Source organism: Botryllus schlosseri, chromosome 7 (assembly GCF_051294905.1).
Source record: "Botryllus schlosseri isolate E-star chromosome 7, Bs_hap1, whole genome shotgun sequence".
Lineage (NCBI taxonomy): Eukaryota > Metazoa > Chordata > Ascidiacea > Stolidobranchia > Styelidae > Botryllus > Botryllus schlosseri.
Window position 1 is genome coordinate 26,598,203 of NC_137242.1, and position 24,849 is coordinate 26,623,051.

Sequence of the window (24,849 nt, forward strand, 5' to 3'; positions counted from 1 at the left end):
CTCGAGTCATTGCGCACGACACGCGACAAATTGGGCCAGAAACTGTCGTATATCTGTTTGGTACTCCAGTGGAAGTAACGATTTTCAAGTAAGTAAAAAGGTGAAGTGATAACCAATGTTCCCTCTAATTGTTGACGAGCCTGCGCACACTCACCAACTCACCGCGCAGACCCTTGCACGACAGTGCGTAACGACTAAAAAAAGGTCTTCCCTTCGGATTTTTTTGTGTGCAACACATAATTTCTGTGCGCAGAGACCGTGTCAGCACTGCGCATTTGCGCAGATTAGAGGGAACATTGGTGATGACTATAGTATTCTAGGCCTGATTTTGCCTAAAACAGGGGTGGCCGACCTTTTCGGCGAAAGGCCCACATGAGATTTGCGAACTATTGCACGGGCCACTTGAATGTTGTTAACCTTTTTTTAGTCTTCCGATAGGATTAGGTAACGGGGAAACAATACTTAGAATATTACGCATAAAAATCAACAACAATTATGACATAAGATTTATAGTGCCCATCCACGACCTAGCCGCGCGCAGCGCGAATCTCTTCTCAAACTTATTGAATAAATTCAGTCAATAATAACGTAACCTGCATATATCGAGGCTCGCCCCTGCATACTGGTGGGTCATTTGGCAAGAAGATTTCGGCTAATATGCGAAATATTGTACTTCATATGGTCATAAAAGACGATCTACGAAAAATGTGGCTGGCCCCTGGCTACGCCAATGCGTCGGAACTGATATTTTAGTCATCAAAATCCTAATCAAATTTTGGTTTTGGTAATTATTTTTTAAATATTTTTACCAATTTCGAGAATTATCCCGCGGGCCACGGGTTGGTCGCTTCTGGCCTTTTGGATCTGACGGGCTGGCGTTTGTCCAGGCAGAACTGAAAAACACGCCATAAATGACGCTGAATCTGTATTTCTACATCCGTGTCTGCATGGATGACTAAAAAATTAGAAAATAACCTTACAGCGGGTCTCCCGGTATAGTGGATTCGGACAAATGACCTTTTTTCATTTTGTTGGGAGTAAATTCGGTAACATAACAATATTTCCGGTCAAAAATTTTCACACAGGCCTAACCCGTAGTCTCGTTCCATTTCATAAGTTTTGCGATTTGTAAAATATGTGTCCTTTTTTCGAGTAGGCCTATGAATTGTAATGATACGAGCCGAGAGTAGTAGCCTAAATATTTTTTAGAGAGGGATTTACACGCTCTTATGACGAGCGTTGGCCGAATTCGGATTTTTAGGCAAATACCAATAACAACATCAAATAGCACCTTCACCAATAAACCCCCATATTCAAATGATATATAGCATCTAGCTTAAGGCGCATATCCCGAATTTCCTAGCGTTTATATATTCCAAACAGCTATTGCTATGTTTGGATATGAAAAAAGCTAGAAAGGCTGCATCTGGACTGGACATCTGTAAGCTGTAAGAAATATATCGATATTCCCCGTCAATCATATATAGCCTACAGTCGTAGATTACAGTTCTCGACCAGGGGGTATGGCCAACCTGCGGCCGTATAGAACCAATTATGTGCGGCCGTTAATATGTGTTGGCGGCCGTCAACAGGCAAATTGAATTTACAAATTGACTCCCGAATTTTTGAGATATTGTAACTATAATCTTGAAATTTTCTTCGCGCTATGCGCGATTCAATGCCATCGGCCAGGGGTCGGCAATTATTTTTCTCCGCGGGCCAAATCAGAACTAGAAAATACGTTGGCGGGCCGAGTGAAATTTTTTAGCTATATTCTCCAGCACATTTTAATTGGATTTCTAAATGACATGGTTAATAAATGCTGCTCAGTGAGTCTGTTGATGTTAGGTAATGAGTTAAAGGGACGGATGCTGGTTAAAAAATATTTATTTACCGTCATGATTCGAAACAATGTTAAACATGATACATTTTTGGCTCTCTTTAAATCTCTATCCACGTTCTTCTAAGACACTAAACAATGGATTCTCAAACTTTTTTTAGACACTCCCCCCTTATCGCTATATCCCAAAATGTTATTAATGAGAGAAATCAGAATGCTAGTAATCTCAATGGACAGTTTGATATCATGGAAGGTTTATGGCCCTTGCTGAGAAAATTCTCAAATACCAAAGTCTGACAATACACAGTGTAATAACCATGACCTGGGGGGTGAATCGCGCCGAGCGCGAAATATTTTTGTTTCACTGCGGCTTCGTGCCCCTCAGATGCTTTCACGCCTCCCAGTTTGAGAACCCCTGCAGTAAAATGTATTTGGGATGGTACAAAGCTTATTGTCTATATAGTCGATGCCTTCAGAGCAGTGTGCACTGTGCAGGTTGGTGAAATAGCCTTATGATGTTTATGGAAGCTTGCAGTTCTTCTGAAATTCGCCCTTCCTTGACCGAGTCTCTGTCTACGTGTTTTTATCATACGAGCGACTTTAATTAAAATCCTTAATCTCGTCCACCTGCTCCGCACAAACTAAAATGACGGGTTTACCCCTGACTCCAGTATACAAATATTCAAGGCTCTAAACCAGTGGTTCCCAACCTTTATTGAGGTCAGAGCCGCATTTCGAACTTCAGAGTACGCGTGGAGCCGCATGAAATAATGCTCAAGTACGTATAACGACCATTAGCATATGTACAATGTTAGGGCTGTTAAAAAACTTTTTTTCCCAAATCTTTCTCGCTACGTGAATAAATCGTCAGGTTGCCTAAAAAAACGATGCACACCAAATGTGACTCAAATCTGCGGAGGCTTATACCAAATTTGGTGTGCAGCATTTTTCAGGATAACCTGACAATTTAATAAGTGAATGGCTGGAATCTGAAAAAAAGGTTATTTTTGAACAGCCGTAATGCGATAGTGCAATGGTGAATTTAACTCATTTTCAAGGTAAAATTCGATACATGAAAGGGCCGCAACACTGATTTACATCTGGTAAATTCACCTATTTTCCACCCATTATGGACTTACATTGCCTGCGAATATACGCGGAGTAGAATTGAACTTACGGCTATTAGCCGTTATCTCGATGCTAGTAAACTTTTATGGTCATTAGCTCGTCACTTAAAAATATCTATAGAAGTTTAGGCTATATCACCAGAACAGGTAGAAGTAAAGTCCATGAGAGCCTCAAGAAGGCTTGTACGGGACCGCATGCTGCTCATACTTTGCTACATTGATTTTATTTTGAATCTGGATCACGCATGCTGCCAGGTACATAAGCAGCGTAATCGTGGAATATCAATGAACAGGCTTCAAATTAAACCAGTTCACTATCCAGTTTATACAGCCTATGGTTTTAGTTCACACAACAACATTCAAAAGTAGGTTTTATGTTTTGAGTTCCCAAAAACCTTTCGCGGGCCGCATTTGGCCCGCACTTTGCTTAGGTCTGCCATAGGCATTCTTCATTTCTCGATTTAAATATAGTAGCGCCGTCTGCAATCTGAGCCCCACAGTACAGATGCGAGCAGTAGAAGAAAATTATGCGCCCCATATAGAAATACCATCTTGGAATCGTGATGCTTCTCACGAAAGAAATATTGTTTCCGGTACGTTCGAGGGATTCCAATATATTTCCAATATACCGACAATCCTGATGGGAGGTCAAGCAATAACAGCATGCAACAAAGTGACCATTAACAATTGGCCAACCCAAAGATCATCATCATTTAAAACTTGCCCTAAACTTTCGAAAACACTGCCTCTCTCAACTCATCTTATCAATGAGTCTGATCACATGGTTTGAGAAAGGATAAATGTTTGATAGTAATATGTGAACCTACTAATATGAATAACGAAATTCATTCGCGACAATAACGAATGTCAGTAACTATTCAAACATGACCACTCGCGATTTCGGTGCGTATAGTAAGCCGATATCAAAATGTAGATTAGTCCGGAGTTCACCGGAAATAGACATGTGTATTTGACGTCTAGTTAGTTCATTACGGCTATGTCTTGGAATGCGGCAGTAGGCTACTTAAGTAATCGAAATGCGGTCGTGATAGCAAAAAGGTGACAATAGTGCGGGTTGATCATATTCACAACTTCACATAGCTGTCATCACCACTAACGTGCGTAGGTTTGTACTGCGTGTTCCGTTTTCCGTGATGCAACTAATCGAGGTTTCAATGCTCTGAGGGAGGGTCTAGGCAGAGAGAGAGAAAGACACTGAGAGAGAGAGAGAGAGTGAGTGAGAATCTTTACTTGTCTACCCAGCGATATTGCGTAATGACAGAGCGTACGAATGCTTAATCGGTAGGTCGTGTGCTCAATACCCAGGCGGGCGAGACCGCGAAGAAATCGTGAGAGCACGGAGATAAAACTGGTGGCGTATAGGCTCAATACCTACCATTACAGCCATTGCAATGATTGGGCGCGAAATAAACTAGAAAGGATGCATCGTGGACAACTGTGAGTTATTAGAAGCACATCAATTCTCCCAGTATGGCAGTCGTTATAGCAGTCTCTACAACCATGCAGTGACGTGACGAATGTTGCCGATTTTACCTCAAATTACCCATACCGATATTTCTTTCAGAGTGTGATATCTAGGGTTGCATTTAAAAGAATAATCAGTTTAAAACCAACATATGTTTAAAACAAGGCCCTTGTCAAAACATGTTTTTTATTGTTTTTTTGTTCAGTCCTGACGTCACGAATATTCAATTTTAACGTCATAGTGGATTGACATCAACAATTGAAAAAATAGAGAAATATTGCTCCTTTGACGAAATATCCACGTACTACAGCCGTTGAACCGACTTTTTTGAGGGTTAAAAACCATCCCATATCGTGATATCGACTCAATATTATCGGCGAACCGATAAATTGGTCGGGATCAAGTCATAATCATAACTGATGAAGTACGATGGGCAGATATTAAATGCAAATCACCAAATGGTCGAGGAGAATTTGCACCTAAATTGATTTAGTGATTCAATCTTTATATATAGCAGCCGTGCTTTATACTGCCCCTTATCACAATTATAGCAACGACGCCTCGTGATTTCACTTTCAATAAAAGCATGCTGGTTCCGCGGCTGCTCACCTCTGATCTATGGTTTCACATGTAACACCCGTAAACTGTACCGCATCTGCACGATGTAATCTTAATCTGCGGAGGCGCATTTCATCTGATGATATGAAACTGAAAAGTCGAACCTTTATGCGAGAGTATCGCATCGCCCAAGCTCGTGACAATAATTCTTTGCGACTGCATACACTGCGCATTCCTGACTTTATTTTGAAATGCCCCGGTAAATTCAAAGTGGTCCGAATGATGAACGACTTCATTTTTCGCAGACAACACCCCTTGTCTTATACGACGGATCAGCGTTCCACATATTCTGATTGCTCTGATCCACAAAGTTCCTGACCAGGAGGACAATAGAACAACAAGAGTCGGCGCGCGGAAAACCACCACGAGTATACCACTTCACGTACGGAGCCGCTGTGCCGTTGGAGAGATGAACACTCTGCGACTAAAGCGAAATAACCCCAGTTAGTGCACAATTTTGTTGGTCATTCAAATGCCTAACACTACAGGCTAACTATAATAACAGATAATATGATTCGCACAAAAAAGAAAATATTAGCTAGTAAATTGGACACTATGCTATATTTTCAATTTTAAGATCAGATTAGAATTGGAATTATAGCTACACCAATTTTTGTCGACATTGGATTACAATTACAGAATTAGTGAATTCACAAACACTTGGAAATTGAATTAAAATGCGTATTCGAAAGTAATACAACAAAAATCAAGTTTAGTTCATATCAAATTAGAGTTCTCATTCTCACAAGCATGAGAATGGCAAATATCTGTAGGCCTACTTGTAGACCAAGGTTGACTCGTTCTGCATTGACGTATACGCAGTTCTCCTGTAGCCTTTTCAGGAAACAATAAATTAGATTAGGCCCAGAATTAAAACGAGGACATAAGAAATTTCACGAAACTTCGCTCTAATTACACAACTAGAATTATCTGGTTGTCCAAGTCTGCTTATATCATCTCGGAAATACAAACTTGTGACCGATACGTCAATCCTAGCCATGCGTTAATCCAATCATCCGTATTCGGCGTTATCAAGCTTCTCATGTACCTCGTGATCATGTCGAGGTGCGATTCCGAGTAGATCGCAGCCGGTTTACCTCCACGTGCCGCGCAGATCGGCCCTGCTTCTTCGACCCTGGTTCGTTCGTATCGCACTTCCATCCAAAAGCACTTGCCGTCATACTTTACCGGACAGAGTCCTGACAAAGGATTTGCTCTGTTTGACAACTGTCAAAGTATAGATAGATTGGGCGTATTTGTAGGCTACGTTTATGAGCCGCGGGCAGACTTGTACAAAATATTTATCCAGTGAGTTGACGGTCATCTAACTACTGTTTTTTGAGTAGTTCTAGTTCTGGTGGCGGAATTGTAAAATTTAGTTGTTCTAGCTCCATAGTTCACAACTAGAAAACACTTGACGTCGTTTGGCACGAATCGCGATACCGGTGTTATGTTGTGTGATGTTCGTGAAGGAATTTCTAGCTCAGACGTATGGTAACCCTAAGTCAGGGCAAACAAAAATCAGTCATGTTTGAAACATTTTTCTATTAGACATGACGTAGCGAATTTTTAATTGCGACGTCACGATGGAATGACATGGTCAATAGAAAATTGCGATAAATGTGACTCCTTTGTCGAAAAAGTCATCCTTCCGACCTCTGTCTTAAACGGGCCAAAATATATGTTTGACCATGTCTAAATTGTAACGCAGCATTTTTACGGTCGGCGCTCATTATCATCAGAACATCCATTCTGTACCAATGGTGTAAAACAATGGTTCCCAACCTTTTTCGACCCATCGCCCCCTTTTCAAGGTCAACACCGATCATCGCCCCCCAAATTTTGTGTACCGAAAATTGGGCATACAAACTGTAATCACCGGCGGGTTGACTAAAAAAAAAAGGTAAAATTTTCGCCGCGATGTCTAATTTGACATACTTTTGGAACTAAATTTCCGTGGATTGACTAAAAAAAAAGGTCATCGCCCCCCTATCGCCCCCTTCGCTATTTTCGCCCCCCGTCGCCCCCCTTGTTCATTTTCGCCCACCTGTCGCCCCTTCATCATTTTCGCCCCCCTAGACCGCCAAATCGCCCCCTGGGGGGGGGGGGGGGGTGATATCGCCCACGTTGGGAACCACTGGTCTAAAACTACGTGCTATAACTCTTGAACCGCCGACGATTTCCAGGGTTCCAACCATTCCATATTGTGGACGTTGACTGTATCGGGTGGAAATCAGCCGTAGCCTCATATACTACATGTTTTTTCGAAAGTGTTTGCACAAGTATGGAAGAGCTGTACAACTTTTGACAGAAAAACACAATTTTGTTATTTTTAAAATGGCAATGTTTTAAAACACTGTTCAAAACATGTAACACGTTTAAACGTAGTGTTTTAAATCACCAATTGTTTTAAATGCAACCATAGTAGCAGTTCTAGTTCTAGTTTTAGTTGCGAGTTTTGAAAAGTGAGTAGTTCTGGTTGCGTATTTTGAAACTTCAGATCCAACGGTTCGAGGTTATGTCGCATCTTCACGTATGTTAGTTATATATGAACACACCTTCTCTCTCCTCCAGCTGCTTGATTCTCTCGTTTGCTTCCGAGAGAGCATCCGTACACGACTTTAGGCCTGAAACAGTATTCAACCCACATGGCAGTCGGCTATCAAGTGTATAATTCGGTCTGATGCAGAATGACGCACCTGTACGCACTTCTTCTCGCACGACGTCAGTAATCCATTCGCGATCCGCAATGCCACGGGGTCCACGAGCACCCTGATCACCCTTTTCACCTTTTGCCCCCCTCTTGCCAGGGGCACCTTGTGTGGACTCGAATGGAGACTCTGGTGTCAGTAATTCATTCGGACAGAAAGCTTGATGCGCCCTCCGGATATTCAAGCATCCGGATGGGTGTTGCGGTTGGGATGACACGAGATTGGTAGACACGATGCATGATATCAGTACCGCGATTACGAATATTTTCAACATGGTAGAGCTGGCCAAAGTCGAGTACCTGAGTGATTCGATCCTAAATCGAGTTGTCTATTAGGCTTCGAGTCGAACATTCAAGTATTACTCATTATGACGCCATAACCGTATGGAAGATGTGCAAAGTTTAAATATGTATGTCACTATTATTCTATATCAGTTTAAATTTGGACCATGCCTTTTCATTCCACTGTGGTTTGGTGGCAGTTAATAGATTCATTTCCTGTAAAGTTTGAGCTTTGCAGTGTAAGTTGTTTCGTATGCTGCGATACGTCCAATCAATGTTTCGACGCTTCCACAGTAAAAAATATGATCGAAACTATACTTTTAGCCGATCTTAGTGCCAAGGAGCGTATAATTTTAGTACTCGATAAACTCATCTATGCTATTCGACTCAAATCATTAGTATTAATACTTGATTAAAATTCGAACACTCGAATCATTGTGTTCATTCCTAATCATGAGTGCATATAGGTGACGAATGGAACTTGGGAGTGCGAAATTCTTTTTGGCCAAATTCTAGCAAATTACCCGAAAAAATAAGATATTATTCCCACTAAAATAGTACTGACGTTAATATTTATAACACAAATATACTACTTGATATGCATGACAAAGTTACGAATTTCATCCAGCGCGAATAGGTGACATACCGAATTAAAGATATAGATCGGCAACATTTCAAAAAGATTGCCAAGTATTTGACAAAATTTAGAGACGCGGTTGCACCAGCTAAACCCTTCTCTAAAATCAATGACATCCATCCGACCTCCCCTATAATACGAATATATAAATTTATAACAATTCCAAAATATTTCCAACATGCTTCTCTTTTAGTATGTTCTAACATTTTGCGTTAAGTCGCACAGTTAGACACAATATCAATCTAGGAAGACCGCAAATTCAGCGAAAGCCTTTCGATATTCATCCGTATGAGCTATCAAAACATACTAAACAGCTTCGCGTTATTCAACTAGCCTGCGCTAATCCACAGTTGAGTTCAAACGAGGTCAGGTGTAACCGCGCTGGTGTGCGTGTGACCTCCGGTTGGAAAGACCAGTCATGCGTATATAGAGAAGCGGGTTGATATTAGAAAGGGTATAGGCGAATTGTCTTTGTCTTGTCTTTGTCTGAAGTTGTTGCTATTGCAGGTGCTTCTAGCTAGGGGCCCCGCGCGATTCACACACCTTATAAAACTGGTTCTTAAAATTTTAGACAGCGACCCAAATCTGAGTTTTATTAACATCCCACGATCCAAATCTCTGGCATTGAAATAACGCATTTTTAATGTTAGGAGGCCACGTTTTACGGGTATGTATGAAATAGAGAATGTTCACTGTTTAGACAACCTCTTCTACGCAACGCACGCAATTTCAAATTAGAGGTTTTATTATTTTCCTTGCGAGCCGCATACGTATAGTGGGGCTCAGATTACAAGAACTGGCCTATCCGGGGCCGACCATGTCGACGACCATATCAATATCGACGTTTTTGACCGCTTATGACGGATATTTTGGACCGAGGTTCTATTGCCGCTAATTTTTTGACACCGCACTTTACCCAGCCGCTTGTTCGTCAAACGTTTATGTATTCATGTGACTTGGTGCGGAAAGGACCGTGTTTAACAGTCCCGCACACGCAATTTGCTCCCTCAGTATAAAGCACCATAACTTTCTCCGAAAGCGATACTATGACTATACGTTTTTTTACAACGAATACAGTTAGATTCATTTCTGGGCATGCGAAAAATATGGGGTGCGGCGGTTACCGCCCCGTTCTTTCGCTAGTTCGATCCTGCCCAAGTATTGCACACGCACGTTAGAGCTTTCTAGAGAAGACAATGGCGCAAAGTTTATCATAACACTAAAGTGGGCACATTTTCATAATCATGCCATATTATCCTAACCAGTTATCTGTGTGAATCGCTTATTGGCTATAGTACCCAACACATCGAACTTTATACCATGACAGTAGTATGGTACATTGCACGTCCCGACACGTGATCGTCTGTCGCGCTATGTATAAACCAAGGGTATCTAGTTCTAGATATCCCTGCGTTTAAACGCTTGCATCCATAAATATTCCTCATGTGTCTCATACGCTATTCTAATGTTCATATTCAATCGACCAATGCATCTATTTGTGACACTTGTCGTCGCATTCATCGTTGAGCTCTCGGACCGAGAACTAACGCAGGATCAGGCGTCCGCCACTGCTAGTTAAGTATATACGAAAGCCACAACTTGCGTTGGACTCAGGCTTACGACTCTCGCAGGTTATCAGACAATATCATGTTTCTTAGGGTTACCATATTTTGGAAATATGAAAAGAGGAAACTTTTTCAAAATTTTCAGACTTAACTTTTCGGATCAGCTCCCGAAATACCCACCGGAGCTTACTTCTGTGCTGATTTATATAGTATCTCAGTCGGATTTTGCCCTGTATTTAACCAAATTCTCAACAAAAGAAGACATTTATGGGCGTCCTCCGAGGACACTTTCAAAAACGTCAAAAAGAGGACAAATCCTCTTAAAAGAGGACGTATGGTAACCCTAATGATTCTACAACGCTCCCTCCGTGCTCTTTTCATTCATAGTATGAGTTCTTCGTCAGGTCTTCCTCTGGGCTTTTTTGCACCATAATTATACGAACAACACAGGGAAGAGGATTTAAAATAAACATACGACGCTTTAGCAATTAAATTTCACACATGGTGTTTTTTTACCCGAACGACACATTTTGGCAAGGTCAGATCAACAACTTTCCAAAATTCGATTTTTAAGGATCAGCCTACTATATATGAGAATTTATATTTACTCCATCGGGTGATATCGATATCTCTTTCCAATGGTGAAATCGAGTCGATATTACAAAGGCAAACTGATAATTGGTTCAGGCTCTAGTCCTACCTCACAAAGTGCGACGAAGAGATATGGAATGCAAATCAGCAAACTATGGAAGAGAATTTGCACCTAAATTTATTTTCGTCAATCATGGTGTATGATGTGATATACATAATGAATAAGCAAGTAGATTACTATAGTTACTAGGGCTGTCCATAATTTGGAAAATCTTACTTATCCTCCGCTGTAATGTCTTATTCTACACTCTACAGATTATTGATAAAAAACGACACTGGGCCTAAAACAAGGTCACAGTAAGGCCGTTAAGATTTCGTGCAAAGCGTTTGAAAGTAGCTGTCGAAGAACGGGCCATAGAAACCATAGAACGGCTAGAAGACTATTAATCACGAAACAAGGGGTCTTGATTGGCTAATTGGCTATATGCTTGCAATGAGGCACGGCAGCAGCAGCTTGGTAATTTCATCAAGGAGACTGCTACCGCTGGCGATTCTGAATGCGCATTGTATGTAGGTTGACAGATAATGATTTAGGATTGATTCAGGGTGTGTCGAGGTACGAAATACATGATGAACAAACAACAACTGCTTCACAAAAACTTCTAAAGCATGACCGCTTTATGGTGAAGGAAACCGCCGTAGCCTATATGCCTTGTTTTCAACGAGGGAGAGCATAGGCGCTTATGCAAGTGGCGACGGATTCCTAGTTTCAGAAAGGATATGTCATTATTGAATACAAATATAAAGCTTTACAATGACACTATAATTTGTGTGATCTTATTGGGCTCAGGTTGTAGTACATAGTTGGAAGTTTTAAATGCTCTAGGGCAGTTGTTCTTAACCTTTTTCATATCGTTACCCCCAAGAGGAAATGACGAGATGCAATTACCCCTCTTCAAAAAATTACAAATTACAGCTTGCACTCAATCAATTGTAAAACAGCGCCAAGATGACGTCATAATGTACACCTAAATGCCTGTTAAAAATATAAAGTCAATGGGAAGGTTGATGCTGTTTTTGTGTTATCCAGTGGTGAAATCTAGACAAATCAGGATAACAGACAGCATCTCGTGTAACTGCCAATCGCAAACTTTTTTCGTTTAGATAAATACTATAAAAAAAATCTACTTCACAGCAATAAGTTAAAGGAAATTCAATCAAAAAGTTCAATGCGTTGTGACAGAGATTGGTTATCTATTTTGAAGGTGAACTCAAAAGATTCCAAAATCTTCTACTCGTTTCTTTGAAGGCATTTTGATGATTTGAGACTTAACTTTACTGACGAAACTAGACCACGACACTTTTCAATACTAACAAGTATATTTCTACAATATTGCTACTGCATTATTGGTGCAAAGCTAAACTTAGACGCCAATTGTTGTTTTTCAATTTGCCAGCATGCGCAAAAATATATGATCCGCACTACTTCAAAATAAATTGGATTTACCTAGCACTATACTAAACTAAATTCGGCCATGTTATTCATAATCAAAATCACTGATGGTTACCATGATATCACAGCAGGCATGGTGTGTTAAGTGAAACGAAATATATATACAAGCTCTCAAAAATATGTTAGCCTACACATTCATATTTATACGTTTGAAAATACTTTAGTGCAGCGTTATAAGTATATAAAAAACGTCAATATGAATTACCCCCCCTCAAAATTGGTAAGTTACCCCTTTGGGGGTAATTACCCCCAGGTTAAGAACCACTGCTCTAGGGATCGGCTGAATCAGACGGTTAGGCTTGGCACTTATCAAATGTTTACAGCAAATTGAATTCACTTGTAAGTGTTTTCAAAGTCCCCAATGATGACGCAGAAACGAGGTTTAAATGCAAGCATAGACTATGCGTGATATTACAAACTATGCTGGATACTATGCACTATGCAGCATTGTCTGTGCTTACCTTTACACCCCTTTTCTGCGCGATTATTAAGGACTTTGACATATCATGTCCAGCATAGTATGCGCCTACTTTTACACCTCTTTTCTGCGTTATCATCAAGGACTTTGACAACACTTGCAAGTGAATACAGTTTGATGCAAGCATCTGACAAGGGCCAAGCATAACCCGCTGATTCAGCCGATCCTTAGAGCTTTCAAAACTTCAACTATGTGCTGCAACCTGAGCCCAATAAGATCACACAAATTATAGTTTCATTGTTAAGCTTCATATTTGTATTCAATAATGACATATCCTTTCTGAAACTAGGAATCCGCCGCCACTTGCATAAGCGCCAATGCTTTCCCTCGTTGAAAACAAGACATGTACGCTAAGGCGGTTTCCTTCACAATAAAGCGGTCATGCTTTAGCCGTTTTTGTGTAACAGCTGTTGTTTGTTCATCATGTATTTCGCACCTCAACATACCCTGAATCAATCCTAAATCATTATCTGTCAGCCTACATTCAATGCGCATTCAGAATAGCCGCCGGTAGCAGACTCCTTGATCACTGTGTGGAACAGTATCCCGCCGGCCATCCGACAGTCGACGAGCATGTCCACATTCAAGTCGAAATACAAGCAATTACTACTAAATAAATACAGTCCATCCTCAAGATTACCGGACCACGACTGACCTATCGATCTCGCTTCCCATGACATGCCGCCCTATTTCTTGTCGCATTCTTTTTCTATACTATATTCTTTACCTTCATTCAGTGTGCATGCCTCCTCTTTACATCGCCTAGGCCAAGGTGGGTGTCAGATTCCATAGACTACTCCTTGTCGCTTCGACATCTTCCTGTCTTTTCATTGTATCGCATTTTTGTGGTGTATTGAACTGATAAAATTGCTAATAAACCAATGATGATGATGACCTAATCAGCAAGCTGCTGCTGCCGTGGTCATTGAAGCGTAGCCGATTAGCCAATCAAGAGCTGTTGTATCGTGATTACTATAGTCTTCTCGCCGTTCTATGGTCGGTGGCACGCCCATTCTTCGGCAGCTACTTTCAAACGCTTTGCACGAAATCTTAACGGCCTTCCTGTGAGCTTCTTTCACGCTCAGTGTCGTTTTTTTCTCAATAATCTATAAAATAAGACATTACAACGGAGGATTTGTAAGATTTTCCAAATTTTGGACAACCCTACTATAGTTACTACCCTCCCCTGCTCTATATGTTTTCACCAGTAAGCTGTACTGCATCCGCACGATGCAACTTTGTTTCGTAGATTGGCAATTCTGCAGATGGTATGAAACTGAACAGCCGCAACGAGAGTATCATCGCCGACCTTCCTGTATGTTTTCAGACTGCATGCATATACAGTATACACCTCGGATTCCCAACTTTATTTTTAAATGCCTCAAAAATATAAATTGTTCCAAATGGTTGAACTCCGAATGATATCACTTTTCGCAGACAACACCTCGCGCCGTGCTCGGTGGATTAACGTTCCGCATATTCTGGCTGCTGGAACTCCAGGATGTTTTGACGTAGAGGATAATAGAACAACAACTTCGGACGACAGGATAACCAGTGTACCACTTCACGTACGGTGCCGCCGTGCCGTTAGAGAGATGAACACTCTGCGACTAAAGCCAAATAACCGCAATTATTGCATTTGGCCATTCAAATGGCTGTAACCACAGGCGCACACTAATGGAAGAGATTGTTCGATCAAAAACGAAATCACATCCTGTAAATTGCACTTCTGTATGATTTATTTTGTGCTTATTCAAGAGTTGGACAACTAGAAAATTTCCAGCTTTCCAAATTAGATTAGACCCGTTTTTCCACATTAGATTACAGATAGAATTACTGAATTCACAAAAACTTGGAAATTGAATTGAAATCCGAATTCGAAAGTAATACAACAAAAATCAACTTCAGTTCATATGAAACTGGAGTTCATTCTCAAAAGACCAGTATACAGTTCTCCTGCAGCATGTACAGGAAACCAGAAATTAGATTAGAATTAAAGTGAGAGCTTAGAAACATTTCGAAAATTATACTAGATTCATAGATTATCGGCATTTTGCTCCTAATTAGTATAATTAGAGTAGACAACTAAAATTATCTAATTGTCCAAGTCTGCTTAAAAACCGGCTCGGAAATACGTACTTCCAACCGATACGTCAATCCCAGCCATGCGTTAATATAATCAGTCGTTTTCGGCGCTATCATGCTTCTCATGTATCTGGTGATCATGTCGTAGTGCGATTCCGAATAGATCACAGCCGGTTTCCCTCCACGTGCCGCGCAAATCGGCCCTGCTTCTTCCAACCTGATCCCCTCGTATCGCACTTCCACCCAAAAGCACGTGCCGTCATGCTTTACCGGACAGAGTCCTGATAAATGATTTGCTCTGTTTGAAAGCAGTCAAAGTATGGATGGATTGGGCGTACTTGTAGGCTACGCTAATGGGTCGCAACACAAATAGGTCGCGGACAGACTTGTATAAACTATCGATTTAGTTCAGAGGTCTCAAACTCAAATGTGCTTGCGGGCCAGTTTTCCAGTTTTGACGACGCCGCGGGCCGCAGCATTTATAGGGGTATTCTATGTCTTTAGAAGTAGGCCTTATGTGGCGGGAATTAATTTTCCTATTGAAAGGGAGCCGATCCAGCAGACTGACAGTAAACACACGTCGTCAAAATGTGATTTACGTTTGTATCAATTTAGGACTGGCACGAAAAGAATCATCACATTTATAACTATTTGAATAAAATTGTTGTTGTACTTGATATATATTAACTATAAGATATAGACACCATATGGGCGGACAAATGTATGATGCCATCATTAAAGCTATCGGGGTATAATTTTGCAGCTACTATGAATATTTTGAATCCAACAGATTGATAATAGAGACTGATCTATGATATCAAAACATTTTTAAGTTGAGCATTGTAATTCCAATCCAGGATTCAGGTATACTTCTGATAAGTGGGCTATTAATCTCATGGCCAAATATCTTCAAATATAGGAGTGGAAAAAATATAAATATAATATAAATATATTAATGAATGTGTCCTAGTGATTGAAATGTCGGAACGCCGAACGGCCCAATGCTGTTATACATCGTTGGAGCGTACCACTGCAGTACTCGATACCTTTCAGTGGCCTTAATACCATGGTTTAGCGACCAAAGATGTAACTAACAGATTGCCAATGGTCGCCATAACTACTTGCTTAATTATCGAAGTACCAAGCTGCGACCTTCTGATTTATTACTATATTTCCCTGACACGCGATTAGTTTGTTGCGTCCATGGTTCTAACAAATTTACGGCATTCCGAGTCACTACAAGTCCACTCGAGTCATTTTCCTTTTGCCATCGAGTTAGCCCGAGTCTGAGTAATTCTAAGAAAGGTCGCGTCCAAGTCCATCTCACAAATTTCAGTCTAGAATCGTCTAAGGGTCCGGTTTTGTCATCATGAATTCGAAATATGGCGAAATAGTGAATGTTCCACTGCATGGTAGCGCCTGCAATTGATGTGATAGTGAAGTTTGATGAATAGTTTAAGGCTTTCGGAGCAATTTAAGAGGGAATTTCCCCTCTATAACCTGAAAAGATATATGTGACACTTATATTTTGTCAAATTAATAAAAATCTAAAATGTCGTCGCGGGCCGCACAAAATGCTCTGGCGGGCCGCATGCGGCCCGCGGGCCGCGTGTTTGAGACCTCTGATTTAGTTAGTGGACTGTCATCTAACTGCTGGTTTTGAGTAGTTCTAGTTGCGGATTTTGAAAAGTGAGTAGCTCTAGCTCTAGCTCTAGATCTAGATGCGCATTTTGAAAACAATATAGTTGCAGAACAACCAGAAAATAAGTGTCGTCGTTTGGCGTAAATCGCGATACCGTCGTTTTGTTGTTGGATGTTCTTGTGACCATTGCTAGCTCAGAGCCATGGCTACTAACAGTGATGCAGACAGAGGATGGGCTTTGGGGATCAAAACCAAGTTACAAGGTTCCGAGTAACAAGTCAATCTCACAGTTAAAGTTTTGACTCGAGTTGAGTCGAGTAGGTTTCAATTCACCACCGAGTCAAGTCCGAGTACAAGTCCGTGAGTAGAGGGTCGAGACTGCGTCATAATGTTGGGACTCGTGTCCGAGTCCAAATCCCTGTGTTCACTAGCTGTTCAGTTTTGAGCTCAATCCGACTCCACCCACTTTTTTTCAACTCTGCTCGAGTGATATAGAATGGCTCGCATTCATAATATAGTAACTTTCCTCAGCCCAAACAGTTTCTGGCCTTTTTTTTCCAAGTATCTGCAACTCCTTTCGGACAAGCTATATGTGAAAGCTACAGAGACCTGTAAACAAACTTCAATTAAGCAATCCTTTGCATTATAATAGAGCCTATTGCAATGTCACGTATAACAGTACTTCGCGAACGTCGCCTTCCAGAAACTTCAATAGAACCATGTTCAAATAGCTTATCAAAAAGGTATCATTAAATTGAGTTTCTAACGTTACATGACAGTTGTCGTAATTGAATTTAGGGCGAATTTTAGTGTTTGAAGGTTCACCAAGTCACAAGGTTCCGAGTCACAAGTCAATCTCACTTTTATAGTTTTGACTCGAGTCAAGTCGAGTCATTTTCAATTCACCACCGAGTCAAATCCTAGTCCAAATCACGGTATAGAGCTATTGTTCTCAACCTTTTTGTCTTTGCGAACCCCTTTTGAACCTTCACGCAATTTCGCGGACCCCCACAAGTTTTCGTTCAAAATTAGCCCAATTATCGAGCAACCTTCATCAGCCTTGTGTATTAACCGTAGGCTTGTGAGAAATACCAACAAAATGACTTTTCGTGGAAATAACATAATATTAGCCTATATGTAGAAATTGGGTATACTTTTATTATTTCGAAGCGAACTTTGCAGCTGTATCTATGGTCTTGAAAATCCTCATCTTCGATTTGATATGAACGAGTGCCGAAAATATTTCCACAAAGATAGGCGCTGAGGAGTGTAATATTAACGCGTATCGGTTCCGACGACACCGTTGTGTGTGTTCGCCACATACATGGCACCAAAATTGAGAAGCAGAGTATTTAATGAACATTTAACATCCAGCCTAGCGTCATTTCTATCTAGCATCTCATCTTAAAGTTATTCTGGAATAGTGGTTGTGTATATCACAGGAAAATGGATTTCTTAGCATTGTTTCAATCCCTCCATTCGGAGAGATCCGGAAAAATATCAGGAATTTCAGTAGACTATTGGAAATTTGGGAATTGAAAGGAGTTTGGACAGTAGGATAGGCTATTTTATGTCAGACGACTATTCTAATAATGTGAGTCCTGAAGTTTTAGCAATTGTGAAAGAAAACTGTCTCATGCTTTCAATAATAAAAAAAAAACACAAATTACGTTATCACTAATTTTTCAAATTTAGAGGCTTCGCGTACCCCCTGAAAATGCTTGGCGGACCCCCGGTTGAGAACCACTGGAATAGAGTGTCGAGTCCGAGTCATAGTGTTTTGACTCGAGTAAGAACCCAAGTCATTGTTTACTTGTTGCGGTATTCATGGTGTTTGTCGACTACTATGGTCATTAACACCAGGCCAATTTTCTCCATATTTCTTCCGTAGCTGCAGACGCAAGCTCGTAACACTTCTAGAATTTTTATAAGACAACCTTACACGGATGATATGGCGAGGAAGAGCTTAGATAAACCTCCAACACTTAAGTACGAATTCTGGAGTCGACCTCGGTCGGACTCGAACCCGCAATCCATTAGTGTTGCAGCTGTGGATTACGCTATCTCGCCACCCAAGTCATTACGTGACTGTTCTGTTCAGTTCCGAGTTTATGTCATGTGAAACCCACTTTTTACAACTCTGATTGGCAGAGGTGGTCAAAGTAGTCAAGAAAGCTACTCAAGTAGAAGTAGAAGTAGCGAGGAAAAGATCTACTCAACTACTAGTAGAAGCACTTCTTCCATAAGCCACCTAAAACTACTTGAAGTCGAAGTAGAATTGACTGACTTTAAATTTACTCAAGTAGGTAGGTAGTTTTGAAAAAAGTCTTAATTCATTCGCATGGACTATCAAAAGCTGCAAATTGAGCTATGCAGAAGGTGCAGAGAACTTGATTCGTATTGATGCATCCTATAGGACAGTGGTCGGGAACCTATGGCTCGCGAGCCATATATGGCTCTTTTGGGTATAAGATATGGCTCTTTCCCAAATATTTATTTTTGTACTGAGTTGATCAATATTTCAGCGACTTGTTGGTAAATTTTCATCACGGACAAAATAATTATTCTTGGGGCAGTATAAACATGTCTTTGAGAGGTAAAGACAATGCCCTCTTCGGGTTTAGGGGCTCGGACGGACACCCTGTTTTCAAAATCATCTAATATTAGTGACTGTCACTCCGGCGGCCAATATCACTCACAAATCCTATGTACCTGACTCGAAGTCTTGCATTGTGCGACACGTTGATTAATCAAAGAGCATAGCAGACATGGCGAAGACGCCCATTTCAAAGTGCAGTTTTCATATACACATTATATTCCTGATCTACTGCGTGAAATGAACTGCTTTGGATGTGACATCCACAATTACAAATTCGAATTAAAAAAAAAACAACGCCATCGGCTAGCTATCCACGTTCTTGATTGGTAAGTATATAGCTCTGTGTAGAACCGGCGATAAAATGTATGCGTGTAGCGCAACGTTATTTTACCGCCGAATACTTTGAGAATTGGGAAGTATTTAGGATTTCGGAATCAGTGTGACAGTCACATTCGATTAATATCAGTTATAATATATTCTAAGCTACCTACGATGAATTGCGTTATCGATGGTGAGGCTTGGCCCGTCTGTGCCTTACCTCTCGCTTCGAGCTTTATTTTCGAACAATAAGTACCACTTTTTACAGAGAAAATATGGCGCGCACGAGGAGTCCCATCATGTAGTGACTTCGAATTAGTACTACCATGACGTCACGAATTTTCAATTGTGACGTAACAGTTGATTGACATGTATGGCTCTTTGGGAGTTGAGATGGAAAAAATAGGGCAAATATGGCTCTTCGGACAAAAAAGGTTCCCGACCACTGCTATAGGAGGTATCAATTTTCGAATGAAAAAGCATTCTTTCGTATCATGGGATGCAAATTATTGTATTGATATGAAAATGCAATACCGACTATTTGTTTACTAGAAGACCCCGTTTTGGAGAATATCATGGCATGGCGCCCTACCCTATATTGTAAGGCCCCAAGTTTAGGCGGAGAGCAATACGGAGAAGTTGTATTGGATACGGTTTCAACAAGATTATTATACGTTGATAACAAATATTGCGGATCGTAACAGTTAAATTTAGTGAAGCTTTATTTTCAGGAAACAAAGGCATTACTACGCTTGTTTTTATGCTTCTACAATCAACATGTATGTATGATACTCGGAATTGAAAGTAAAATACAAATACCACTTCTAAAAAGCGGAAAATATATTTCATGTCTATTGTCCATAAAGCTTCAAAGGTGATCTGCTAAAACAGGCGTTACGTTAAAAAAATCCGGATTTTCAAGATTAGCAGGACACCTCATGTGCTGCTAGATTACGAAATGACAGGTGATTGCTAGATTGCGAAACGGTAGTTTCAAACGTTATGGTGGGCCATATTTACTGTGATAAAATATTTGATGTGGGCGACAATGCGTTGTGATCGGTACAATCTGGTACCTAAATTATATTCACTGATACTTTCGTGAAAACATATTTGTCATTCCATAACTTCTGTGCGCGAAGTGCAACAAAATTTCTGGGCTTTCCTTGACTTTTATGAATATATAATGTTGGTACTCCGTGAAAACAGTCACGAAATTCCTCAGGCTATCTTTCGTATTGGGGGATTACACTACTTTTACTTGACAAACTGAAAATAGCGAAAAGTAAGTAAATAGATCACAAAATATTACGAAGTAGAAGTAGAAGTACTAGAAAATGAGTTCTACTGGAGTAAGTACCAGAAGTAGAGGAAAACTACTTGAGTACTTCCAAAAATTAGAAGTATTTCGTTACTGACCAGTAACAACCTCTGCTGATAGGTGATATCGAATGCTTCGAATTCATAATATTCTAATTTTCCTCACTTTTAACAGTTTCTGGTAGCATTTTCAAGTACCAGTATTGATAGACGAAATATTATAGTGTGATAACTATACTATTTTTCGTAATTTCAATGAAATGCCTGTCTTGGTAGACCCAGTCGAAAGTCATATGACGTCATCCGAGACAAATTGACTCGAGTCGATTCGGCTCGATTCAAGCCGAGTCACCAGACAATCGCCACTCGATTCATTACAACCCTGACGGTACTGGTTACGCATTAGATATAGTAGTTTGCACAAGTGTGGTCGCTGGTTATAGTCCCACCGCGCGAGGGCAACTTTAGATTTCAGAACCTGCTGGTTGGTGTTGTTTCGCATCTTTCGTAGGTTATTTATGTATAAACACACCTTCACTCTCCTCCAGCTGCTTGATTCTCTCGTTTGCTTCCGACAGAGCATCCGAGCACGACCTCAGGCCTAAAATAGTATTCGATAAGTGTAGGCTATAATTCGGTTTGATGCATTGAGAATGACGCACCTGCACGCACTTCTTCTCGCACAACGTCTGCGATCCATTCGCGATCCGCAATGCCACGGGGTCCACGAACACCCTGTTCGCCCTTTTCACCTTTTGCCCCCCTCTTGCCAGGGGCGCCTTGAGTGGACTCGAAGGGAGCCTCCCGTGTTAGTAATTCATTCGGACAAAACGCTTGCTGCGCCCTCCAGATATTCAAACATCCGGAAGAATGTTGCTGTTGGGATGACACGAAATTCGAAAGCACGATTGATGCTATCAGCACCGCGATTATAAATATATTGAACATGGGTGGACAAAACCGAAAACCTGAGAGTCGAGTCGAACATTCAAGTATCACTCATTATGACGCCATAACCGTATGAAAGATGTGGAAGGTTTAATTATGTCCCTTTTATGTGACCAAAAAGAATATAGTGTCACTTATTTTATACCACATCAAATTTGGACCATGGTTTTTTCATAGCACTGTGATTTAATGATGCTTCACAGATGTGCCATTTCCACTAATTTTTGAGCTTTGTAGTGCAAGTTTCGTAAGCTGCAATACGACCCACCGATGTTTCGAGGCTGCCACAGTGAAAAATACCATCGAGACTACAATTTTAGCTGATCTTAGTGTCAGGGAGCACATAATTTTAGTACTCGAAATCATCTCTTTCGCTATTCGACTCGAATAATCAGAATTAACACACGAATCACTGTGTCCAGCCCTAATCATGAGTGCATAGGAGACAAATGTAACTTGGACGTGCGAAATCCTTTTTGACCAAATTCTTTTAAATTACCCGAAAAATAAGATATTATTCACACTAAAATAGTACTGACGTTAATATTTATAACACAAAAATACTACTTGATATCTATGGCAAATTTACCAATTTCATACATCGCGAACAGGTGATGCAGTATTACCGATATCCACAAATGAATAGGTAACATTTCAAAAAATATGCCGAGTATTTTACAAGATCTAGATACGCGGTTTCACCAGCTACACCCCTCTCTAAGATCAATGGCATTTATGTAAGATATCCACTATAATCCTAATATATAAATTGTTCACAATACTAAGAAATTTTCTCGACTGGCTTCTCCTTTTTATGTACAGTAGAAGTTCTCACAAATTCCGTTACGTCTCACAGTAAGACACGATCTGAATCTATGAAGAACGCAGATGCCTCTCGATGTTCATCCGAATGACGCCACGCAGCTTCGCGTTCTCTGACTACCGTGCGCTACTACCTCTTTCGGATTAAAATGGGGGTAAAGATTGGAGTGACGCAACTGAGTCTTGTTTGCATTGTGGTCGGTTTGCTTTTTAGCTCATTGCTCTGCAGCATTATGTCGTGTTGTGCGCCTTTAGCGTTGTTGTCACGACCTCATGCACCGTCTTTATTTCAAAGCATTCCACCAACGTGATTTCGCGTTCTGAAGTTGTCATAATATAATAACGTCCATTACCGGCAATGGTATTTAGACTTTTTAGACCTCGACCGAAATCCTAATTTTATTGGCACAGACCGAAGCTAGACATCAAAAGGAATACATTTTTTCAATATGTTAGGTATTTACGGGCATGTATGAAATAGAGAACGCATAGAAAACAGGGCTGCATTTGAAACAAACGGTGTTTTAAAACACTTTGTTAAAATCAGATCAGCGTTTTAAAAAAAGCTTTTAAAAAAATTGTGTTTTTTTGTTGTTATTGTTGTTGTTGTAAAATTAGGCCATAATTGTGTAAATGCTTTCCAAAAACATATTGTATGAGCCTACAGACAATTACCACCATGCAGATATAGCCGACGTATATCAATATGGGACGGTTGGAACCCTCAAAATAGTCGGTGCAACATTAATAGTACAGATATTTCGTCAAAGGAGCTATATTTACCCTATATATATTCTATTGTCAATGTCAATCCACTATGACGTCACAATTGAATATTCGTGACGTCATGGCTTAAGAAACAAACAAAAAACAACAATAAAAAACGTGTTTTAAATTAGGGCCTTGTTTTAAACATGCTTGTCTTAAATTGGTTTTTGTTTTAAATGCAACCCCAGTTGCACGCAACGCAGCTCTATGAAACATGACTGACAAACGCGATTTCAAATTGGGGTGCAGTAATTTCTCCTGGGGTAGCATTTGCACTGCATTTGTAGTACTGACTACTCGGATTGCAAGGATTGGTCTATATATTCGGTACTGACCATTTCACAAGGCTGTGGAGTCGGTAAATTTACCACCGACTCCAACTCCAGACAGTTTATTATACTGACTTCAACTCCGACTCCTAAGTCTCTGTACGTACTGACTCCGACTCCGACTCTGACTATTAAAATTATATGTCGCTGTGACGGTTAAATGACTATCATATGACCATTAAACACATGATTAACGATGACATGCAAAATGTTTCTTTGTGGCACAGCATTATTCACCATGCAATTAACATGGAAGAAAGCATTTCTAAATATCCTTTCTTTTTCATATTTTATAAGTTTTTATAACATGGACTTTCTAATACCCCAATAAATGTATGAATCATTCAAACATGACATATATCCAATCCTGTATCATTAACATGTAGATAAAACAGTCGAAGTGTAGCTCTTGTGTATGATTCAGCAAGTAATACAGAGTTGTAACTTACTAATTTTCTCATTACAAAATATACTGATTACCAGCACATACATTCTCACTACTAATAAACATTGGTCAGAGACCAAATTTAGGAAGTAATCAAATAGCATATGTCCAGTCTACATGCACTTAGTCAAGTATTCAAGGACTAGTATAGGACTTGCAGTCTTTCTTAACCATTTGTTCGACCCAAGCACCTGAGCTACACTACAAATATTTTTAATTTTGTCATGTGGGAAGCAGCGTTTGGTTATATTTACATCAATTTAACAATTATTTAATTTACTAAAAACAGTGATTGATGGTACAGAAAAATCCTATCTTAGATATTTTTAGTAATTTAAAGATACCTTTGAAAGCAATTGTTTTCATAAAAAATAAGTTAGAGTCAGAGTCAGGTCATATTCACAAACTCCGACCCCGACTCCAGTCATTATTTTTTCCACGACTCCGACTCCAGCCACTATAGTTTTCACGACTGCGACTCCGACTCCGACTACAATGCGCGCTAAAAAAATTGAGACTCCAACTCCATTAAGCGAAAAGTTAGCCAAACTACGACACCGACTTCGACTTCGAATCCACATCCCTGCATGTCACCGACCGGACATATAAATATCGAAGGTTTTGGCCAACGAGCGACGGTCAATTTTGTCCAAGGTTTGATCACCGTTGATATTTTTGGCTTCGCACTTTGCCCAGCCTGTGTTAGCCAAAATTTCATGTCTTCAC

The 24,849-nt window shown here is 40.3% G+C and overlaps 1 protein-coding gene across 4 annotated transcripts in view; it reads right to left on the bottom strand.

The window, feature by feature from the left end:
* Positions 1 to 5,232: 5,232 nt before the first annotated feature.
* Positions 5,233 to 24,849, bottom strand: part of LOC145442757 (uncharacterized) — a 31,395-nt gene continuing 11,778 nt past the window's right edge. The window contains exons 1-4 of one of the 4 annotated variants that reach the window (XM_080320741.1): positions 21,474 to 23,943; positions 7,630 to 7,698; positions 6,044 to 6,270; positions 5,233 to 5,495 (exon numbers count right to left, since the gene is read on the bottom strand). In XM_080320741.1, the coding sequence (XP_080176867.1) occupies positions 5,304 to 5,495; positions 6,044 to 6,270; positions 7,630 to 7,698; positions 21,474 to 21,759 (774 nt within the window). In that variant the 5' untranslated portion in view covers positions 21,760 to 23,943 and the 3' untranslated portion in view covers positions 5,233 to 5,303. Of the gene's footprint in view, positions 5,496 to 6,043; positions 6,271 to 7,629; positions 7,699 to 7,770; positions 8,994 to 14,195; positions 14,458 to 14,986; positions 15,214 to 21,343; positions 21,413 to 21,473; positions 23,946 to 24,849 lie in introns of those variants that run through there. The other 3 variants (XM_080320740.1, XM_080320744.1, XM_080320742.1) reach the window with 3 other exon arrangements.